This window comes from Scyliorhinus canicula, chromosome 5 (assembly GCF_902713615.1).
Source record: "Scyliorhinus canicula chromosome 5, sScyCan1.1, whole genome shotgun sequence".
Classification (NCBI taxonomy): Eukaryota; Metazoa; Chordata; class Chondrichthyes; order Carcharhiniformes; family Scyliorhinidae; genus Scyliorhinus; species Scyliorhinus canicula.
The window spans coordinates 38,507,658-38,520,687 of NC_052150.1; the positions used below are offsets into that span (position 1 = coordinate 38,507,658).

A 13,030-nucleotide genomic window follows, 5' to 3' on the forward strand; every position below is an offset into this window, starting at 1 on the left:
CTGCCGCACCTTTGCTTTTGTGGCCTGTAGTAAGGAAAAGAAGGATGTAAGATGACCTGTTGCCTGGAAAAGGGGAAGGGGAGCTCTTTATTCTGGTGTGCTCTGCATCGGTTGCGATTTTTGACTGCTGAGGAATCTACTGCTGGGAGCTGCAGGAGGGAGAGAGAGGCGGATTGATCGGAATGAGCAACTTGATGAAGGTGGTGCAGAAATGCTTTTGCAGATTGCTGGTGATTTTATTGTAAGTGTGGAGACCAGCACATTGTCAGAAGTCAGACACGCTGGACGTGAGGCTGCTTTGCTGCACCTTGAACACCAGTGGAACATGTAGACACCAAACTTAGATTCCGTTGAAATTGGACCCTATAAGAAGGTTTGTACCATGGAGGCTAATGGTCAGAGACTGATATGTAAAACAACCGCTCAGCAAAGATCCTCCATTTATTTGAGGACCTGAGATGGGTGATGCAGTGGGCTGGATTCCCCATTTCTGAGACTAAGTGCTGACGGCGGCGTGGAAACAGTGGTGTTTTACGACAGCAAAAATGGTGCAACAGTGCACCGATTCAGCAACTCTAAATGGACTAACACAATCGGTTTCATGCGAAACGCGCCAGATTCGGCGGGTCCATGATTGGCGCACATGAGGCTCACACGCCGCAGCCGCACTTAAACGATCCATCCCCCACACATACCGTCCCAGCCAACAAGATGGCTGCAAGTAGAGGATCGCCACAGTTCAGGGACACTGAGCTGGGCACCCTCCTGAACGCCGTGGAGGAGAGGCGGATGATCCTGTAACCCGGCCTGGGAGGAAGGCCACCAGGCGCCGCCGTGCCTAGGCGCCAGCGGCAGATGCGGTCAGCGCCGTGGGCAATGTCACCCGGATTGACATGCAGTCCCGGAAGAAACTGCACGACCTCCTCAAGGTGGCCAGTGTCAGTAGGCAGCGCTGTGCCCCAACACTAAACCTGCCCACCCCCAGATACCCATAAACCCCCCCCCCCCCCCCCCCCGGGGGACAGCCAAATCCCCACCCTGCCACACATCCCAGCACACATGCCAGCCGCAATGGCCGGATGCCCTGGCCACTGATGCCGCCACCTACCCAATCCCTGGGCTCATGCGTTGGAACGTCTAACAGTGTGATTGTTTGTGTTTGCAGCCCCCCCCCCCCAGGAGAAGGGCCCGCACAACCGCCGAGAGCAGGAGAAGACGCCCACCAGACCCCTCACGGCCCCTCACCGTACATGAGCAGAGCGCACTGGACATGGTCGCCGATGCGGAGGGCGGCGGCAGGCAAGCAAGTGAGACACTGCTCAGTTGCGTATCCCCATGACACATGTCGGTACATCCCCTCAACCCCCGACCCACACCCCTCACCCCCACACACACACCCTTCGCCCTTAATCTCCCCCGGACCTCTGTTTAACCATACATTTCATTTAATTTCATGTCGTAGTGTGTCTTACAGGACCCGCCGGAGATTGGGCCGGTCCATCCGGGATCCCCTCGCCCCCAGCCAGTGCCCCCCAGACGGCTGAGCACTAATGGGGAGAGCAGCCCAAACACCAGCCCTCTGCCCGAGACTCAGGACATGCCGGAAATCGGGTTGGAGGAGGACACGGACTTCCCGTCACACCCTCCACCATCTCGGAGACTATCACCTCGGTTGGGCACATTCGTGAAGAGGCTCTTGGGACACTATCTGGTGCGCACCACACATGGCACCTGGTACAGCAGGTGGAAGTAGGAGCAGCCGAGGGGCCGGACGCCTGGCGTCCGTGATGGAGGCAATGGGGGCGACGGTGTCAGATATAGGTCAGAGTGTGCAAGGCCTGGGGCATTCTGTGCAGATTGGGCCGAGGCCCAGGACTACGTTGCCCTCTCACAGGCAGCCATGCGCCAGAACCACCTGGAGATTGTAGCGGAACACCTCAGTGTGGCCCAGTCAAAGCAGGCCATGGCTGAGAGCATCTGCGGCATGGCACAGACACTGGGCAGGGTCGCCCAGTTCCAGAAGTAGGTGTCCCAGTCTCAGAGGCAGGTGGCCCAGTCTCAGAGGCAGGTGGCCCAGACCCAGAGGGACATAGCCCAGTCATTGGCTGATGTGGCACGGACACTCAGGGTGGTGGCAAAGTCCCAGACAGCTATGGTCTACTCCACATGTGGAGGGTGTGACGGGAAGTCCGTGTCCTCCTCTGACCCGATTTAGGGGCTGGTTTAGCTCACTCGGCTAAATCGCTGGCTTTTAAAGCAGACCAAGCCGGCCAGCAGCATGGTTCGATTCCCGTACCAGCCTCCCCGGACAGGCGCCGGAATGTGGCGACTAGGGGCTTTTCACAGTAACTTAATTGAAGCTTACTCATGACAATAAGCGATTTTCATTTCATTTTTCATTTCACATGCTCCATGGCCGCAAATGTGAAGATCCTGGTCGAGACCAGAGTGGGCCTTCAGGACTGGCAGCGCCAGGTGTCCAAGGGGCCTCAGAGGATGGATCCGCTGCACCCCCGTCCCATGGAGAAGCCAGGAGGCCATTGGGCACCCCGAAAGAGGAGGAGGTGATGGGGCCCATGCCGTTGACCCCCACAGGGGAGGTGCCGGAACAGCAGAGCACCTTGGACTCCACCCCTCCTGTCCCTGGTGCATTTGGTGGGTAGTGGGCAAACCAGGGTGGCACCATGCCGTCCGGGATGCCCGAGCAGCGGCCGGGCCCATCCAGGCCGGGTCGCCCAGGAGACATGCACCAACGGGGACCCTTGTCGCAGGGCAGGAGCCACGGCAGGCCGCCTCCACTCCCGCTATACATCTGGGAAACTACCTAGGCGTAGTGTTAGGGCCCGTAAGGCTAGAAAGTTAGACACCAGTTAAGTTGGCATGGGTGCAGGGCCAGTTGAGTTATAGGAGTTAGGGCACAGACTATACATATTCCTCCCCAATGAACACCTGTTAACACCGTTGAAACCTGTCAGTGCTCTGTCTGGTGGGGGTGGGCCGGTCAGTGCTGGCCTGGGGGAACGAGTGCAGGTCCCATGGGTGGACCGTACTCCCCACCCTTCCTCCAGCCCTGCCCCGACCGTCTCAAGCACCCCCACCCCAGGGATTTGACGGGACCCTGTGATGGACTGGCCAGCTCGCATGCAGGGATCACCCAAGTGGAAGGTGCTATTGTGGGCATGAGTCAGATATTATCATACGATGTGGAGCACAGGAGCTCATCGCAGAGCAGGTTGTCACCATCCTCCATCCCATGGACCAGGCCCGCTGTCACTGCCAACCCAGTGCCCCCAGCTCGTTGTGCCGCAGGTATGTGTCATGGAGGGGCGTGCATGCGGGTGGTTTGGCTCTGTGGGAGGTGGGGGGGGTGTGGTTCTGTGGTGGTGGTTGCTCCTGGCCAGCAACTCCCCTCCCCCTTAGTCGGTGAAGCGTATTGCAATAAGAATATCCAGTGCACGCTGGTCCTGGCGATGGCGTTGTACGGCCTTCTGAGCCTGCACAGACCCCATGTCCACCTCATTGTTCCCCCCATCTCCTCCAGCACATTGCCCCTCTGCTGAGCTATATTGTGCTCAGCCTGTTCTCTCCCCCCCCCCCCCCCCCCCCCCCCCCCCCCACATTGGCTCTGGGCGGACAGCACGGCCGGTGTCCCACACTCACTCCACGCCATTTCCTACCTTCTCTCTCTCTCTCAGCAGCCAGGATGCCAGGTTCACGATTTTTATAACCACAAGTGAACACTCTGTCGGGAAATCGGCCGATTGGAGGTGGTGAAACGCAGGGCCCCAGATCATCGGGTGTCTGGCCCACTAATGACATGCCTACTGTACTTTTAGTCCGCTGGGCAAGCAACGTATTTACGCCATTTTCGGAGAATACCGATTTTGTGTCAAACTGGCGCTTCCCCCGATTTCGGCATTGGAAGCAATTCTCCGCCCAATCGTGTTTCGTGATTTTGGCGTCGGCAAACGGAGAATCCCGCCCAGTGTGTTTGGTTTTCTCTGTACAAATGAACTGTTGCAGCTTTGTGTTTGTACCAATATTTTATAGCGGAAAAGTATTTGTATATGTATGACATGGTGCCTTTTCCTTGTTGATTAATGGTTAGTGTGATTTATGGACTGTGGGGTATTAGGGTCTTGTGGTGGACGCACTAACTGATTGTTGGTCTTTCTCCTCCAATTCCTTGCATATAGCACAATGGATGGTGCTGTCAACCCGCACTGGCACCTTTGCTGTGCCAGATGTCAGAGAAGGCGGCAGTAGCGTCAACACAGGCTAGAGGAGCACCCCATGTGCAGAGGGCGGCCGCACACCGTGCATACCCAGCTTCCCATCAGGCAGAGGAGGCAACCAGAGGTAGACGCCAGCGATGGCCCAATGTCTACAGGCGTCGTTGGTCATTCAAGGAGATGTCAGACAGCATGTGCCACAGGAGGCTCCGTCTCATCAAGGAGATGGTGCGGCACCTGTGCCATGTCCTTGTGAACTTGGCACCCCATGGAGGAGGGTGACGCCAATTTGTGGTGGCTGTGAAGGTCACCACAGCACTGTATTTTTATGCCACCGGATCTCTCCAGGGTACGAGTGGGAACTTGTGCAGTATATCACAAGCTACAGCTTACCGGTGCATCCGTGAAGTCACGCTGAATGTTCAACTTGTGTGTGACCACTGCCTACGGATCATGCATCTATGTGCAAGTTTCCCAGTGAACCTGCATGACAGCAACATCTTGGGACACTTGGAGTTTGCCAGCATCTTCGAGGACCACCCCAAGATACCTCGTTGGTTCATGAAAGATAAGAATTGCCCGTTGAGGTCACGTCTGATGTGGAGGTTGTGTGGAGGCTGAAGACCCAATATAACAAGGCCCATGTCACCTGTGCTGTCATTGAGCGGTGCATTGGATTGCTAAAATGCAGTTCTGATGCCTGGATCGCTCTGGTGGTGTACTCCAGTACACCTCACAGAGGGTCTCCCGCTTTGTGGTGGTCTGCTGTTCCCCCCACAACCAAGCACAGCAGCAGGCAGATGTGCTGGAGGGAGCGGAAGGACATGTGGCCTCCCCTGAGGAGGATGAGAAGAAGCTGGAGGACAAGCCCGTGGAGGTCACGCGGAAGCAGCCGGAGGATGGAGGACAGGCAGCGGGCGCGAGGGTCCGGCATGCCCAGAGAGATATGGAGGCCCTCATCCTCGCCCGCTGTGGTGATAACCACTGTAGATATGCATACTTGCAGTAGGGGGATGTATGGCTGTACCTGTAATACAGGTTCCTCCGGTAAGCCCCTGCCGGCTAGCTCCGCCCACAGGGAGCTTGTGTATAAATATGCATGTGAGTCACTCAGACCGCAGTCTACAGTTGCAGCCGGAGGAATAGCATCACACAGCAATAAAGCCTTGATTGTACTTGTCTCTCGTCTTTGAGTGCAATTGTTAGCGCCACACCCGCTTCACTTTGGACGAGGCTTTGTTCGTCAGCTGGCCCCCTTCCCTCCCAAATCTCCCCCCAGTGACCACCCCCATCCCCGTTCCCCTCCTTCCCATTCATTTCCCTCCTTCCTCCCCCATTCATCCCCCCCCACCACTCACTCCGTTGACCATCCCCTTTCCCTTACTTCCCATCCATTTCCCTCCTTCTCCCCATTCACCCCCTCCTCCCATTAACCAGCCCCATCTCCATTCCCCTCCCGCCCACCCATTTCGCTCCTTTCTCGCACTCCTATTCCTCGAACCTTGCACAGCCCCCTCCCTTCCCAACTACCCTGGAAAACCCTCCAAGGGTGTGTGTAGCATCACTCGAGGGTGATAGGCCTGTGCTGGCACTGTCAGCAGGTCAATATAAAGGCAGGAGAGTGAAGTTAACTCGTTGTGAGGAATACTCTGATGCTCCTCAGTTTATGCCAAAGTCTGAATCCTGTTTTTCTGCTGACAGCACATTCACACCCACGGGGTCTGCCTGGAGTGTTCTTGATCTAGGACCACTGTGCCATGGGGCAGTGGGTGGGAAACCGAGGGCAACAGGGGTGTAGGCAGGCCCGTTGTGCATAATAATGCATCGGGCAGCACGGTAGCATGGTGGTTAGCATAAATGCTTCACAGCTCCAGGGTCCCAGGTTCGATTCCCGGCTGGGTCACTGTCTGTGAGGAGTCTACACATCCTCCCCGTGTCTGCGTGGGTTTCCTCCGGGTGCTCCGGTTTCCTCCCACAGTCCAAAGATGTGCGGGTTAGGTGGATTGGCCAGGCTAAATTGCCCTTAGTGTCCTAAAAAATAAGGTTAATGGGGGTTGTTGGGTTACTGGTATAGGTGTACGTGGGCTTGAGTAGGGTGATCATTGCTCGGCACAACATTGAGGGCCGAAGGGCCTGTTCTGTGCTGTACTGTTCTAATTCTAATTCTAATGTGAGAGAGGCTGCACATGCATCAGGAGTTAGATGTGTAATGATGAATATTTGAAATTTCCATTGTCCCCAGCTACAGATTGTCTCCCCCCTCTCTCAGTGTCCTCCCCCAGTGCTCCTCAATCTTCTTAATCCATGCTCTGCCGCTACGTCTAGGTGTGTCCCCAGGATGCACATCAGCCTGCTGCTTCTCCCACCCTGCAGCGTTTGATGCCCTTGGCGGATATTCTCTGGAGGGCCTAGCTCGACTCGTTGTGCCATCCTGTTGTGGCCGTTGACCTTGAGATGCACCGGTGTCAGGAGGGGGGGATGGATTCGGGTGAGGTCGAGACTGCTGTTGTCTTCCTGGTGGCAGGCACCAGGTCGGCCTTCAGCACACCCTCCGCATGGACGGTATCCATCGGATACATCCCCTCCTGAATCTCACGACCGTGTCCTGGAGTCTGCATCAGCTCCTGGATAGCCTTGCCCAGAGGCTGACATCTGACTGGGACGCAGCTAGGTCCTGGGATCCAGCATGCCTCTGACTGCTGACTCACTTGGATGTTCCTGCCTCCACATGCATCAGGAACTCTGTGATGCTCACCAGATTGTACCCCAGAAGCCTGTCCACTAGTGTTTCCCACCCAGATGTGTGACTCGGCGCTGGTGAAAAGTTGGGGTGATATCTGTGATGCGTCTATGGTGGTACCCTCAAGCTGTCCTCTGAGGTGTTCTCTTGGGTGGCAGGGCGCAGGCGACCCCTGATGCCCCTGCCCCATCAGGTTCAGATCCTGTGGGAGAAGGGACATGTGTTAGTGGGAGGGAAGGATCATTTTGTCTGACATGAATAACTCACTTGAGGCAGGTCATCTGGGTGAACAGGAAGTTGATTCTTACCTCTGGGGACAGGCCAGCTTCTCTGTTGGTGACTCAGCCAACCCTACAGTCTCCAGGACGCGTTCCTCATAGCGGGGTGAGGACTCTGATGTCTGCAACTCCGCCGCCTGTCTGGGGTAATTCCTGCATATTATGGGCTCACTTCTCCAACAGGGACAGAGAGGAGGTATTGTGAGTTGTGTGCTTGGTGCATGAGGGGGGTCTGTGGCAGGTGGTATGTGTGAGTACCGCACATGGACATGGAGGGGTTGTGCTGGTGGGTGCCAGGGAACAAGCACAGTAATTGGATATAGGAGAGTGCGAGGTGCCAGCCATTGACCTGCTGGGGTGGGCTAGGGTAGGAGGGTGGCAGACGGAACTGATGCCAGGGGGCCGGTGTTAACTTATCCTTGCTGCCCAGTTGAGGTTGTTGGTCTTTTTCCTAGATTGGACGGCAATCCTCTGGTCATGCTGCCTAAACTGATGGCCGCTGCCACTGCCTCCAAGGTGCCATTGGTGGCCCTGCTGCTGGTCCTCTGACCGCCCCCCCTTGGGTGAACAGGGTGTCCCATCTCGCTTCCGCAGCGTCCAGGAGCCTGGCCAGGTTGGCATTCCCGAAGTGTGGAGCAGGTCTGCGTGGTGCCATGCTTAGGGGCTGACTAGGACTGAGTTCGGAGGGAGCATTTAAAAGCAGATCCCCCTTGTTAGCAGGGAGCTGCTGGCGTGAGTTAGGTGAATCAACTGACGGGACAACCAGAACCGGCATGAAGCTCGTGGGGGATCATTAAATACAGGCTGAGGTCTCGCTGGGTCAGCAGTCAGGAAACACCCAGAAAGTCCCGCCCAACATGATACTTGGAACGTTTTGCATTAAATCACAGCCAACATCTCATCTGCTCTCTCCACCTCCTATATAAATACCCTCAATACAAAATGCCTTGGACATCTGTTCTCTGCCATGTTGTCGCATTATTGCTTCTTTCTCAAGTCAAATTCATTTTGACAACGACTTCCAGAACCTGCAATGAAAATTAAGAGGATCAGGCTGATTTTAAGTTGTCCAGGTAAATTCATGCCAGCCTCTTTCATTCATACACCCCTGTTGAAGCATGCACCCATTCAACGGTAGTTTACTTGCTGTCTGCATCAGAAGCAATGGGTATAGATCAATTGCACATCACAATCCCTCCACCCTATTTTCCATGTTTATTGAACTTGAGTCTTATATATTTATAAAATGTTTTAGGACTCATTTAATGCTACCTGTCAATTTTCCTTCTTTTCTTATCTTTGCCCCAGTATGAACTTTTTCAATTCTCTCCTGTACTTTCCGAATCTTCCTGGCTATTAACTGAATCTTGCTCCTGACATTTATCATCATGTAATTTAAAGACAAACACAAGTTCAGTTGCTACTTTCATGTGATTTTTCTCTTCCAACAGAAATTTTGCCGCATCCGTTGATAATACGAGATTCCACTCATGAACCGGGAATTATTTATCTTAATTGTTTTATGAAATACGGGGAAACACATGCAATTTTGTGGCTTAAAGACGGTCAACTGCTTCAAGATGATGAAACTTACAAACTGTCGAATAGCAATGGATCACTGATGATTAACACTCAACAAATAACGACATGTGAGATGTATACTTGTGTGATCAGAAACAAGGTCAGCCAGAAAGAGATCTCCCATTTGCTTGTTTCTGATGGTATGTTGTATAATGGTTCTGATTCAAATTTTCTCCTCTAGTGCAACCTCTTGGGTCCCCTTACCTGTCTCACTCGTAGTCACACTCTCTTGTCCCTGACCACTGATTGAATTTAAAGTAGTTAATCTAAGGGGCATTACCACTGTAGTGTTCTTTGTAGTTATAATCCGAGGATGGTTGGTGTAGTGTTCACAAAGACCACAACTAGCTTTTATATTGAACAAAGCTAAAGATTTGACACAATATTGTTATATCGCAGTATTGATTACAGGTGAAAAGTTATCAATATGTCATTACAAATTTAGTCTATTTGGTGGCTTCCTCCTTCTCGTTGATCTTCTCAGTGGTCTTGTCGAATTATGCAAGTTGTCTTACAAATTGTCTTGATTATTTTTTGATAATGAAGGATTTGAAAAGTCAATGTTTTGGAAAATGGCATCCTGAGCAATAATGTTTGGAGTTTGAAATGGAATACAGTCCTTTATCTGCAGTAATGCTCTTCTATTTCTTCTAAATATTGTTCCTTTTTCAGTTTGTACCAAATATGATCTTGGTGCAATTTGCCGTAATACTTTAGCAATATGTGACCATCCACCATCAGGATTTTGTACTCAAACATAATTTCCTTCTTTTAATATTGTCAAAGGTTTTGTGTGCCTGTTGTAGTAGTCTTTTTGTTTTTGTAACCTCAGATTGTTATGTATTTCTTGGTCATCCATATTCTGAATTGTGATTTCTGGTAACGTGATATTAATTTTTTTCCCATCAACATCTGGGCAGGCAACAAACCTGATGACAAAGGAGTAGCGCTGTATGTCAACAGTGCCAAAGATGAAATTTTGTTGTCATCTAGTGGTTTGCTGAATAGCTTTTTAACTATTCCTAGCCTTTCTCTGCTTTGCCATTGGATTGGGGGTACATTGGGCTTGATGTTATATGGTAAAATTATGATGTTCTGCACATTGTGTCCACTCCCAGCTGGTGAAGCATTGTCAGAGACAACATGTAATAGAATTCCATGTCGAGCAAAAACAGATTTTGCTGCTCGGATTACAGGTCGCAGCGTTGAATCATGAAGCATAATAACCTCAGGATAGTTGGAACAGTAGTCAATAATGACTAAATAGTCATGGGATTTAAAGTAGAATAGATCCATCCCAACTTTCACCCATGGATTGGTGATTAGTTCATTTTCTTCCAGGCTCTCTTTGCATTGAGCAGATTGATGCATCTGACAAATGCTGCATTCCTGCACGTGATTGTCCACATCCTTGTTGATTCCAGGCCAGTACACAGATTGTCTTGCTCGTCTACGATATTTTTCAATTCCTTGGTGACCCTCGTGTATACCTTTTCGTAGGCAGGAGGGAATAACTATTCTATCTCCTTTGAGTAGGAAGCTATTGATTACAGTGTGGTCATCTTTGATACTGCGAAAACTGGTGCAACATCCATTGGGCCTTCCTTCTTTCAAGTATTTGATTACCCTTTGGAGTGTCAAGACTTTTTCTGTTTCTTCTCTTACGATTCGTAGCTTGTTGTCAGACACTGTAGCATTTCAGCAACAAATGAAGCTTGTGCTTCCACAATGTGTACTATATCTGAAATCGTGGTAGCAACATTTATTTGTAGCCTTTGATAAGGTATCAGCAACAACTAATTCTTTTCCTGGCTTTTTAAGCTTGACTTGCGAATTCATGGTTGTATGTATCCTTTCAACTAAGTTTAATTTATCGCAAGCATCCACCCCAAGTGGTGATGACTTATATTTCTAACTATTTCAAAGTCGATTGACATACTGATGCCACCATTCTGAACAATAAGACAGCAGGAACGTCTCTTGGCTATGGTAATTCCATTATAGTCAATCAATCGACAGATTGATTTCTGCATTTGCAGTGTGTTTTATGCTTGTCTTAAAACTGTCCGTGTGGCCATCTCATGTGCGAGGTTGGGACTGATACAGCTGAAGCTGGTATATAGAGCGCATCTCATGGGCAGCACGGTAGCACAAGTGATTAGCACTGTGGCTTCACAGCACCAGGGTCCCAGGTTCGATTCCCTGCTGGGTCACTGTCTGTGCGGAGTCTGCATGTTCTCCCCGTGTCTGCGTGGGTTTCCTCCGGGTGCTCCGGTTTCCTCCCACTGTCAAAGATGTGCGGGTTAGGTGGATTGGCCAGGATAAATTGCCCTTAGTGACGTAAAAAGGTTAGGAGAGGTTACTGGGTTATGGGGATAGGGGGGAAGTAAGGGCTTAAGTGGGTCGGTGCAGACTCGATGGGCAGAATGGCCTCCTTCTACACTGTATGTTCTATCTATGTAAATCTCACGAGGGCGAGGATGAGCCGATTCTTTGAAGGAGCAGAAGATGTGTGTGAGCGTTGCGGGGGTGGGGCGGGGGCGCTAATCACGTTCATATGTTTTGGTCCTGTCCAAAGCTAGAGGAGTACTGGAAGGAGATTTTTTTTTTTCTTTTTTTTTTCTTTTTTTTTTTAAATTTAGATTACCCAATTATTTTTTCCAATTAAGGGGCAATTTAGCGTGGCCAATCCACCTACTCTGCACATTTTTGGGTTGTGGGGGCGAAACCCACGCAGACACGGGGAGAATGTGCAAACTCCACACGGACAGTGACCCAGAGCCGGGATCGAACCTGGGACCTCAGCGCCGTGAGGCGGTTGTGCTAACCACTAGGCCACCGTGCTGCCCTGGAAGGAGATTTTTAGGGTAATTTCCAAGGTGGTGCACAGGAAACTGGACCCAGGTCCCTGGGAGGCCATATTTGGGGCGTCGGACCAGCCAGGGTTGGAAATGGGTGCGGAAGCAGATATCGTAGCCTTCGCCTCGTTGATCGCCTGAAGGCAGGTCCTGCTGGGCTGGAGAGCAGCCTCTCCACCCTGTGCCCTGTCGTGGTGGGGGGACCTGTTCGAATACCTGACTCTTGAGAAGGTTAAGTTTGAACTGAGGGAAGTTCAGGGGGTTCTACAAGTCATGGGCATTATTTATTATGCATTTTCAAGATCTGGATAACATCGAACATTAGTTGGGGGGGTGGGTGGGAGGGTTGTGGGGAGGGGGGCTGTTAATGGTGACTAGGGGTAATCCCTGATACTATTTGTCATTTGTTTATGTAAACATGCGGGCTGATGTTTGGGGGTTGGTGAGAGAATGGGGATCGTTGTTATTGATATGGGGATTGACATATTTGTTACTGATTATTGTTTTTTTGTTGGTGGGAAATTTGTGAGAAAATGTGAAAAAGGAAAATAAAAATATTTTTTAAAAACTGTCCGTGTGGAGTTTGCACATTCTCCCCATGTTTGCATGGGTTTCGCCCCCACAACCCAAAAAATGTGCAGGGTAGGTGGATTGGCCATGCTAAATTGCCCCTTAATTGGAAAAAATGAATTGGGTATACTAAATTTATTTTAAAAATACATTGTCTTATATCCTTTTCGGTTATTAAATTTGTGTGTGCTCCCGTATCTATCTTAAATGGAATTTCAGACCCATTTACATCAAGTAGTACAGTCCACTCTTTAATAATATTTGAAAGCTGTTGTACTTGTTTGTTATCACAGTACAGTGCATTAATCCAAGTAATTGCACCAACCATGAAAGTATCCTTCATTGCATAAAGGGAGGAATCATCATTATCATTTAAGATATTTTGTTGTTTTCCTTCACTCTGTACACTTTGAATCTTCCTACAGTCTTGCAGGATTTTTAAAATTTATTTGCTGCAAGAGCTGTTGCAAAATGGCACTGTGCTGCAAAGTGATTGAATTTTCAACAATTGAAACATTGTTTGCCTTTTGCCGGACAATTTTGTTTACTGTGGATGTGGCCACAGTGCATGCACATCATCACACTCGTGATATCACTCTCAAAATGGCCATCAGCCGTTGCGCACAGTTTTCTGTGCTGTGACACAGCATCAATGGCGTCGGCCACATTTCCCGACTTCGTCTTTTTCGTTTGCACTGAACCCCGCATAGTGCAAGGATGCTTGTTCACTGGCTTTGCACATGTTAATCGCTTCATGCAGCAGCAAAATCG

General features: G+C 50.7%; 1 protein-coding gene across 5 annotated transcripts in view; it reads left to right on the top strand.

Moving 5' to 3' along the window:
- LOC119965918 overlaps positions 1-13,030 on the top strand; it is a 185,160-nt gene that overhangs the window by 64,184 nt on the left and 107,946 nt on the right. For 4 of the 5 annotated variants that reach the window (XM_038796927.1, XM_038796929.1, XM_038796928.1 and 1 more), the window contains one exon: positions 8,702-8,971. The exons of the other annotated variant lie outside the window; for it this stretch is intronic. In XM_038796927.1, the coding sequence (XP_038652855.1) occupies positions 8,702-8,971 (270 nt within the window). The remainder of the gene's footprint in view (positions 1-8,701; positions 8,972-13,030) is intronic. 5 annotated transcript variants of the gene reach the window in all.